At 59.0% G+C, this 10,017-nt stretch overlaps 1 protein-coding gene across 1 annotated transcript; it reads left to right on the top strand.

Moving 5' to 3' along the window:
• Positions 1 to 2,718: 2,718 nt before the first annotated feature.
• Positions 2,719 to 4,479, top strand: LY6D (lymphocyte antigen 6 family member D). Its single transcript, XM_001150525.4, has 3 exons — positions 2,719 to 2,877; positions 3,655 to 3,753; positions 3,886 to 4,479. Exons 1-3 carry the CDS (start codon positions 2,730 to 2,732, stop codon positions 4,119 to 4,121), a joined length of 483 nt encoding a protein of 160 aa, XP_001150525.3. The 5' UTR covers positions 2,719 to 2,729; the 3' UTR covers positions 4,122 to 4,479.
• The last annotated feature ends 5,538 nt before the right edge of the window (positions 4,480 to 10,017 follow it).

Here is a 10,017-nt window from a genome sequence, read left to right as displayed (position 1 = left end):
AGACAGAAGCCTGGGCTTGTCCCCGTGCCGGGTTTCCTGGTTCAGGGAGCAGCGGGCAAGGCTAACGGGGTGGGGCGGTGGTTTTCCCTGCCCCAGGCCCCTTCGTCGCCTCTCCCAGGTGTCATTTCTGCTGCCAATACCCTGATGGTACCAACCAGGCCCAGGGCCCCAGCTCCAGGGGCTGAGTGGGAGGGGTGGAGTAGGGGAGGGCCCAGGCTCTAGAGAACAGAGGAGGGAGGAGGGGGAAAAGGCTGGCAGTGATAGTGAGAAGTGCTTGAGACCCCACCAGGTTCTGCCCCAGAACGTGCCTGGAGCTCTCTGGCCCTCACTTCCTCACCAGTGAGCAAGCACTGGGCAGGGACTGACATGAGGGGCCACAGTGTCTCCTCTCCACATTCCAATCCCTGGCTCTGAGGCTCTAGTCAGGTCACTGCCTACAAGAAACCCTCCCTGACTGCACTGTCCCCATAAGCTCAGCTGTCCAAGGGCTCGTGGCATCAGAAGCACCCACTTTCTCCTGAAAGTGAACTGTGTAGGGCTGCTGTTCATACTTTTGCTAGGACCGCCCGGGATGGGCAGCTCATCCTCGTGGGCAGCCCTGCCAGGTCAGAGGCCCTCATCCCACGAAACTGGAACCCCACTCCGGCTCCCATGCCTGGCAGGGACGCAGCCACAGTGATGCCTGAGGTGTCCCATGGGGGTGAGCCAGGTGTGCAGGGCCCTCCTCCAGCCCCAGGTGTGGGGAGCACACTCCCCCATGGCCCCACACTCAGAACCCACTCTCAGGCCACCTGACATCCGGGACCCTCCAGCTCCACCAGACCCAGCAGGAATTCCAAACCTGTTTTTCCAGCAGCTCTCATGCCCCTGGCCACAGTGAGTCACCCTCCCCACCTGCCATGCCCACCGAGTCACCACCCTGTCACCAAGCCCTGAGCTCTGCTTCCCAAGGCCCCTGGAAGCACCTTCTCCCAAGCTGCCCATGCCTCTCACTGTGACCCATGGACACAGGGCCTTGGAGCTGGAGGAAACCTCCTCTCTCTGGGTGGGGGCATGGACCTTTGGGTCACCTGCCTTGGCAAGTGAGACTCCACACGTCCCCACCAAGCTCCAGCCAGGGCCAGGCACCAGATGCAAATGTGGGGCTGCCCCAGGGGGCTCCTGCCTGCACCCTGGTTTCTAAAGGCACCACCAGGCAACCCCTCCTGTAGGTGGATCCTCCAGGCCCCGGCACTGTGTCAGGGAGAGCCCGGCCAGGAGCATTCTCAGGAGACATTTGCTGGGATCTCCAGCATCTGAGACGTGGGGCTCAGCAAGGGAGAGATGCCGGGAGGAAGGGCCAGAGGGTCTGTCTCAAGCCCAGGCCTGACTGGCCCCAGTACCCACGGTGCTCCCAAAAGCCTCAGCCCAGCCCAGGACCACCCTCCCCGGAACCGGCCCTGCCCTGCCCTGGGCCTGTTGTTGTCTGTTCATTAGCCACGTGGCAGCGGCGGCAGGAGGCTGGGCCCAGGGCTGACCTCCATCTGTGCCCCGGCTCCCACTCACCTTCAGCCTAGCCAGGGCAGGGGCAAAGCAAGTCTGTGGGCCCCTCCACACCACTCAGGTGGGTGCTGCCCAGCACAGGCGAGCGGCAGAGCGTGCTGGGCTGAGCAGGTGGATGGGGGCCCCAAGAGGTGGGCTCCTGCGTGAGGCGGTGGGTGCTCAGAGACCCCGTCTCCAGGGAAAGAAAGTCCCTCCTGTGAGTATAAAGAGGGTGAAGGCGGGGACTGGCCTCCACTCAACGGGCAGCAGACCAAGAACCTGCTTTGAGGCCCTGGGTGCTGGGGCCCAGCCCCAAAGAGTTCACGATTTTGGGGAGACTGGAGCCGGGACACCTAGAGCAATAGTTACAAAGTGGCCGGGATGGCGCTGCCCCCAACGTAGCAGGAGGGGCCTGGAGAGTGGGGGAAGGAATCCCACGGGGAGGGCTTCTGGGGCCCTGGAGGGCGGGAGGCAGGGCTGGTGGAGACCAGGAGGGCTCAGTCTCTCCCTGCACAACGCAGGGTGGAGTTGCTGCCTCCACAGCCCGGGCCTTCTGCCCACAGGGCTCCCCAGGCAACTTCGAGGGCCGGGTCCTCACAGTCCTCACTCTGTCCAGTGCTCACCTCACTGCTGCCCCAGCTGCCCTCCCTGCCTCGGAGTGGCCTCTGCCTCTGCCTCACACACCCCATCAGCCCACAGCCACCCCGAGCCCTTGCAGCTCAAGGACCTTCTGCATCCCAGGCAGCAACCCTGAGCCCAGAGCCAGGAGAGTAGGACCAGCACCTGCTCTTCCTACCTCCCCTGCCCTGGACACCCACGGGCACCCACAGGGCACCGGGCACAGGCTGCAACTCTATTGAGGGAACTATGGGGGGAATGCAGGGACAAAGACACAGGATGGTGATGGATGGTGGGGGGTGGGGGGCGGGGGGTAGCGGGTGGCAGGTCAGAGACAAAGTGACCCAGGAACGGACGGCAGCGAGAGAACAAGACCCACAGAGACAGAGAAGTGAAAGTGGGAGAGATGGAGGCGCAGCAGCAGGAACAGCAGGGCCAGGAAGCCACTGGGCCCCGTTGCGGAGGGCAGACTTCTGCCTGGCGGGGGGCAGCAGGGGCAGCGCCCAGCGACAGCCAGGCTGGTGGGCGTGGGCCAGGCAGGGTGGGGCAGGTGCCGGTCCTGGGCTGACGCTTGCACAGAGCCCTGCAGAATGCCGCTGGCTGGCGGACTGCCCACCCCCGCCCAGCCCATGCCTATAAGGCCTTGGCAATGCAGGGGCCCGCACTGCTCCCAGACGACATCAGAGATGAGGACAGCATTGCTGCTCCTTGCAGCCCTGGCTGTGGCTACAGGGCCAGGTGAGGGGCTGGGCCAAGGGGATGGGCGGGTGGGCGGCTCTGGCCTGTGTGGTCACCAAATACTAGGAGCCTGGAGCTGACGACATCTAGGCACAGAGAAGCCCGACACTGTGGGTGCTAGGCTCTTCAAATTTAAAACAACATGGAGCCCGAATCTTAACGAGTGTCAGATTTACAATGTTTCAGAATCTGAGGATCTTAGAACTGACTCCTGGAGTCACGGACCCTGAGAGAGTGGAGCAGGGGGTTGTCTTGAGATGCTTCTCACTGGGAGAGCGGCCATCTAGTCCCTGCCACCAGCCCCTCCCGGTCCCCAGGTCTCCCCCAGCACAGCCCAGGACAGCCCAAAGGCCACCAAGCCCTTCCTGTCACAGGCTCAGAGCAGCCAAGCTGGCTGCCCCTGGGGCCTTAGCTCAGTCAGGCCCTCAGAAACATAGCCATCTCCTCCAGGGACAGCCCCTGGGGTGGGGACAAGAGCCAGTGTCCTCTTGGCAGTCGCAGAGCTCCCTGAGACCTTGGAGGAAAGGCTTGCAACACACCCTAAACAGGGGCAGGGCAGGACACCTTTTCCAAGCCGGCCCAGGCTGGAACACATGTCCCCTGAGGCTGCACTCAGGGCTCATGCCCTGCCAGGACCCAGAGCCCGGGGTTGGGGGCCTAGGGCAAGGGCAGCAGGGCCTCTGTCCAGGAGGGGTCTCTGCGGGTGGGGGAGCAGGCCCTGCTGAGTCACCGGGAGGCCTCTGTTGGGCCCGCTGAGCCCGACTCCCTCCCCGCCAGCCCTTACCCTGCGCTGCCACGTGTGCACCAGCTCCAGCAACTGCAAGCATTCTGTGGTCTGCCCGGCCAGCTCTCGCTTCTGCAAGACCATGAACACAGGTGAGTAGCATCTGTCCAGGTGTCCCTCGGGCTGGGGGACATCCCTGGCTGTTGTGGTTGCTGGCTGGAAGGTTGTGGGGAGGTGGGGGGCAGAGGTGGCTGCCTGGCCTGACCACACTCACCTGTGCCCAGTGGAGCCTCTGAGGGGGAATCTGGTGAAGAAGGACTGTGCGGAGTCGTGCACACCCAGCTACACCCTGCAAGGCCAGGTCAGCAGCGGCACCAGCTCCACCGAGTGCTGCCAGGAGGACCTGTGCAATGAGAAGCTGCACAACTCTGCACCCACCCGCACCGCCCTCGCCCACAGTGCCCTCAGCCTGGGGCTGGCCCTGAGCCTCCTGGCCGTCATCTTAGCCCCCAGCCTGTGACCTTCCCCCCAGGGAAGGCCCCTCATGCCTTTCCTTCCCTTTCTCTGGGGATTCCACACCTCTCTTCCCCAGCCGCAACGGGGGTGCCAGGAGCCCCAGGCTGAGGGCTTCCCCAAAAGTCTGGGACCAGGTCCAGGTGGGCATGGAATGCTGATGACTTGGAGCAGGCCCCGCAGACCCCACAGAGGATGAAGCCACCCCACAGAGGATGCAGCCCCCAGCTGCATGGAAGGTGGAGGACAGAAGCCCTGTGGATCCCTGGATTTCACACTCCTTCTGTTTTGTTGCCGTTTATTTTTGTACTCAAATCTCTACATGGAGATAAATGATTTAAACCAGTGTGGCTGTGGCTGTGCTATTCTGGGACGGAGGAGCTGAGGGGCGGATATCAGGCCACACAGGTACCCTGAGCCTCCAGCACATGTCCCCTGGGGCCAGTCGTGGGGTGATGCCTGAGGTGGCACCGTCCGTCCTCACCCTGGAAGGGGCAGGCTGCTCAGATGCCTCCCACCGCCCCAGAGGTGGAGGGCACTCCTGGGGTGAGGCCTGAGTAGGAGCACAGGGTAAGAGGGCTCGCAGGCCCCTCCCACACATAGCACCTAGGGGAGAAGGAACCCCTCAGCCTTTCACCCCGGGTCATGTCTCTGAGACCGGGGTTCAGGAGCCTCCAGAGAGGCCGGCTTGGGACACCCCAGGCCCAACCTCAGATTTGGAGCCAAGTAGGCACTGACTACCTACAGCCATCGCCAAGGCAAGTCCAGCTGCCCAGGGAAAGTTCAGCCACCATCCAGGAAAAGTCCCATGGACCCTATCTATGGGAACCCAGCAGCCCCTTGGCCAGACCTCACCAGGGTGAAGCTAGACTGGGTGGGGAGTATGACGCAGGGAATATGGGCCAGATGAGGTCGCCCAGAGGCAGGGAGGGTTCCATGACCACTGCGTGGGTTCTGGCTGTATTTCGGTATGAGGTTGGGACGTGCAGTGAGATGAGGCCCCCAGCAGATGCCCCAGCAAGGGGCCCTTCCCCTTCTGGAGAGGGCCAGAGGCTCCCGCAGGCTGACCACATGTCCCCGGCATGGGAAGTCTCAGGCCTCACCAGGGTCAGAGCAGAGCTCTGCCTTCCCCCAGGCCAGCTCCCTCGTAGGCCTGGCCTGGAAATTCCATGGTGGCAGAGCCCCCTCCGGCCGCGGCCAGCAGACGGTGGCATAGCGTGGGTGGCAGCTGGTGAGGTGTCAGTGGTGCTCCCTGGCCCTGGGTCCAGGCACTCAGCTCTTTGTCCCACGCACCATGAGACCAGCACCATCACCACCCCCAGTTCCAGCTGAGGGCCTGGGGGCGAGTGGGGTGCTGGATGGTTACTGGAGGTGAAGCGTGATTTGGGAAGGCCTGCTCTTACCACCTGTCCATCCTGCCTCCCCTGGGACCCAGGGCCACTGTGCAACCCCCTCCTGGAGGGCTGCCTGCCCAGCCAAGGCACCGCAGGACTGGGTCTGGGTGAGCTTCACTGTCTCCACCTTGGGATCACCCTTCTCCACACCCAAGGCCCATCTCCCCAGGGCGGCCAAGGTGGGTCACTCCTTGCCCTGACTGAGAGACCTTAGGCAAAGCACTCCACCTCCGGGAGCCTCCATTTTCCTCCACTGGCCACCCACCTGGTGCAGCCAGCACCCCACATGCTGCCTGTGACTAAATGGTGGCCCTGGCCCTCAGCGCCCCTCCCAGCCACTGCAGGGCTGCAGGCATTTCCGTGCGCTCCTGGGGCCCCAGACCCCACCTAGTGCTCCTGCCCTTGGCTGGAACTGGGGGTGGTAATGGTGCTGGTCTCATGGTGCGTGGGACAAAGAGCTGAGTGCCTGGACCCAGGGCCAGGGAGCACCACTGACCCCTCACCAGCTGCCACCCATGCTACACCACTGTCTGCTGGCCGGGGCCGGAGGGGGCTCGGTCACCATAAGTTTTCCAGGCCAGACCTGCGAGGGAGCTGGCCTGGGGGAAGGCAGAACTCTGCTCTGACCCTGGTGAGGCCTGAGACTTCCCATGCCGGGGGCGTGGGGTCAGCCTGCGGGAGCCTCTGGCCCTCTCCAGAAGGGGAAGGGCCCTTTGCTGGGGCATCTGCCAGGGGCCTCATCTCACTCCACGTCACAGCCTCATCCCCGAAATACCAGAACCCACGCAGTGGGTGCAGAACCCTCCCTGCCTCTGGGCGACCTCACCTGGCCCATATTCCCTGCGTCATGCTCCCCGCCCCCTCCAGTCCAGCTTCACCCTGGTGATGTCTGGCCAAGGGGCTGCTGGGTTCCCATGGATGGGGGTGGGCCCAGGCAGCTGGACTTGCCCTGGGTGGTGGCTGTGGGTAGTCAGTGTCCACATGGCTCCGAGGCTGGGGTTGGGCCTGGGGTGTTCCAAGCCGGCCTCTCTGGAGGCTCTTGAACCCCAGTCTCAGGGACATGACCCAGGGTGAAGGGGTGAGGGCGCCCCTTCTCCCCTGTGTGCTGGCATGTGGGAGGGGCCTGCAAGTGCTCCTGGAGGTCTAAGTATGAGCGCCCCCTGGTGGCCACCGGAGAGCCAGGTGCTGGGGCTCCTGCACAGGGAAAATCCGCCTTCGCCCAGGCCAGTGCCGCTCATGGCCCCATCTGTGCCCTTTTCCACTCCACTCTGGACAGGTGGCCTGAGGCCTGCCAAGCGCCCAGGGCAGGGTGTGCGAAGGCACCTGGGCATGGGAGTCGGGCAGAGAGCAGAGGGGTAGGAGTGCCTAGGCCGCAGACCCACCCATCCCCACTTCCGTATGGGGAAACTAAGGCTGGGCAAGGGAAAGTGACTCCTGCCACTTCACGGCAGGCTGGCTGCAGGAATCCTCATCCAGGGCCCAGGGAACGGGAGTGCTCTGTGTCCAGTGCAGCCTGGAGGCAGGCGGGAATGCCACCTCCCCCACCACTCCCACCCCTGAAAGTCAGGAAACGGGGGCTGTGGCCACCAAACTCCAGGAATGAAGGAAGAGGGAGTTCTGCTGGTGGGTCAGGGAAGACTGCAAAGCAGCAGCAGGTACAGGGACAACGAAGGCAGCATGGATGAGGCTGCGTGCGGGCCCTGGGCAAAGGCCCAGGAGTGGAAGCGAACCTGCAGGATCCAGAGAGGGCTAGGCTGCCCATGTGGCTGCAATGGGGCCTGGGAGCTGGCAGGACTCCAGACCAAGCCCAAGGACAGTCACAGCTCATAGCCCATCACTGCCCTCTGCCCTGTGCCTCCAAGGGTCCCTAGCTCAGTCTCCCAGCCTCCAGGCTGCTTCTCTGTGACCCTGCTGGACAGCTCCTCAACTGTCCTGGACACAACCTGACCCCAGCCCCAGTCCCAGCCAAGACTCTGTCAGGCATCATCAGTCCCACACAGGGCCTGCAACCTTGTAGGTGTGGACAGCGCAGCTGGCCAGAGGGGGCCGACAGCCCTGCCCCCATGTCCCAAGTGCCCCTGAAGGAGGAGCTCCCTCTGCCAGAGCCCAAGCTCAGAACTTGCAGGGAGATGTCTTAGGCATAGGACTGAGTGGTGGGGCCCCAAGGCACAGCCACTGAGGTTCGGCCAGCACCCAGGGGTGGGGCACTGTCCCTGTCATGGGGTGCATGGCTGACTCTCCTGGCCCATCACCGGATGCAATTTTCTCTATGCCTTAAAAATGGAAATGCTAAAAGCAGCCAAAGCACAATGTCCAGACAGAGGGCAGCTGTCAGGGAGACTGTGCAAAAGCAACTGACCAGGTCCTCTGAAAAGGGATCCTCCCTCCACCTGCTCTGAACTTCTGCTCTCCTCACCGTCCAGTCGGGCCTGAGCTCCCACCCGGCCCCCTCTGGCCAGCTGCGCTGTCCCCACCTACAAGGTTGCAGGCCCTGTGTGGGGCTGATGACGCCTGACAGCATCTTGGCTGAAAGGCCAGGTGGGAGAAAGAAAGGAGCATTATTCAGTCAGATCAGGGGGGCCCAAGAGCCTCCCTTAACGCCCAGTCTCGACAGCCAGATCCCACGGAGGGCTGGAGGGGCAGCCCCAGCCGCCCACTCCACTGGCCAGCCCCCAACTCAGAAGCAGCTAGCTTTGGTTTGCAAGAGGTCCTTTCTCTGGTCCTGCCATGGACAAGCCGGACTGGGTGGGTTGTTGAGGTCCTCCTCCTGGAGGGGCATTCTCAAACATTGCTCTCACTGATTTTTCTCTATCTTCTTTTTCTACCTCTCTCTCTTTTTTTTTTTTTTTTGCTTTTATTTTTGCTATTTTCTTCATTTTGGTTACCTTGGGTTTGATTTGCTCTTTTTGTTCTGGTTTCTGAGGGTGAAAGTTTAGGTGGTTTTTTTTGGAGAACTTTCTCTTCCAAAAGAAGTTTTAGTTCTTTTTTTTCTAAAAGAAGCATTAGTGCAAAATTTCCCTCCAGGGCCCACTTCAGCTGCATCCTTTGACTTTGATGAATTGTGTTTGCATTTTCATTCAGTTGGAAATATTTTCTGATTTCCTTTTTGGTTTCTCCTTTGACCTATAAGTTGTTTAGAAATATGTTATTACTCAGTTTCTAAATATTTGATGATCTTTTAGATATATTTCTGTTATTGATTTCTAATTTAGCTCCATTGTAGTCCAAGCAAATAATCTGCATGATTTTAATCCGTATAAATTTACTGAGATTTGTTCTATGGCCCAGAATACAGTCTGCCTTGGAGGACATTATTGGTAAATAAAGGTGTGTTCCCCTTCTGTGAGGTGGAGTGTCCTATAAACATCAAGTTGGTCATGTTGACTGGTAATGTGATCCACGTCTTCATCCTTACAGACTTTTTGTCTATTTTTTATCAGTTCTCAAAAGAGGAGTGTTGAAATCTCTGTTATTGTGGATTTTCTTTTTCTCCTTTCAGTTCTATCAGATGTTGTTTGTTTTGCTTTGTGTATTTTGAAGCTTAATTGTTAGGTGCACACATATTTAGAACTGCTGAGTCCTCTTCATGAACTGATCAATTTATCATTTGGTAATGTCCCTCTTTTTAAATTTTTTTTCTTTCTTTCTAGTACAGATAGTGTTTTGCTGTTTTGCCCTGGCTGGTCTCAAACTCCTGGCCTCAAGCAATCCTCCCACCTCAGCCTCCCAAAGTGCTGGGATTGCAGATGAGAGCCACTACACCTGGCCAGTAATGCTCCTCTTTATTTCTGATTATAGTCTTTGCTTTAAACCTACTTTGATATTGACGTAGTCATGCCTGTGTTCTTTTAATTGGTGTTAGCATAGTATATCTCTCTCCATCTTTTTACTTTTATCTTATTTGTGTTTTTACATGTCTGGTGAGTTTCCCACTGACAACATATACTTGGCTGTTTCTATTTTTATCCAATCTGACAACCTCTGTTTTTAATTGAGATGTTTTTGTTTGTTTTTGAGGCAGAGTCTCACTCACTCTGTCGCCCAGGCTGGAGTGCAGTGGCACCATCTCAGCTCACTGCAACCTCTGCCTCCCAGGTTCAAGCAATTCTCCTGCCTCAGCCTCCCAAGTAGCTGGGATTACAGGCACCCACCGCCATGCCCAGCTAATTTTTGTATTTTTTAGTAGAGAGGGAGTTTCACCATGTTGGCCAGGCTGGTCTGGAACTCCTGACTTCAAGTGATCCACCTGCCTCAGCCTTTCAAAGTGTTGGGATTACAGGTTAGGATTACAGGTGTGAGCCACCGTGCTCAGCCTGATTGAAGTGTTTAGATGACATAGTGTCATTATTGCTGTGGCTGGGTTTAAATATATGTCATCTTGCTATTTGTTTTCTATTTGTCTCATTGTTTTTTCCTTTCTCCTCTTCTGCAGTCTCTGTAACATGTGCTTTTATAAATAAATAATTCTGTATCATCACCTTTGTTGATTTATTAACTACAGTGCTTTGA

This window comes from Pan troglodytes, chromosome 7, assembly GCF_028858775.2.
Source record: "Pan troglodytes isolate AG18354 chromosome 7, NHGRI_mPanTro3-v2.0_pri, whole genome shotgun sequence".
Taxonomy (NCBI): Eukaryota; Metazoa; Chordata; class Mammalia; order Primates; family Hominidae; genus Pan; species Pan troglodytes.
Note: the sequence above shows the minus strand (reverse complement) of the source record. Positions and strands in the feature narration are given on the sequence as shown.

Bases quoted from the DNA above. Each gene is read 5' to 3' on its own strand.
- LY6D (XM_001150525.4), top strand. From the start codon at position 2,730: ATGCCGCTGGCTGGCGGACTGCCCACCCCCGCCCAGCCCATGCCTATA. The intron at 2,878-3,654 runs GTGAGGGGCTGG...CCTCCCCGCCAG, and splicing joins GGCTGTGGCTACAGGGCCAG to CCCTTACCCTGCGCTGCCAC. The intron at 3,754-3,885 runs GTGAGTAGCATC...ACCTGTGCCCAG, and splicing joins CTGCAAGACCATGAACACAG to TGGAGCCTCTGAGGGGGAAT.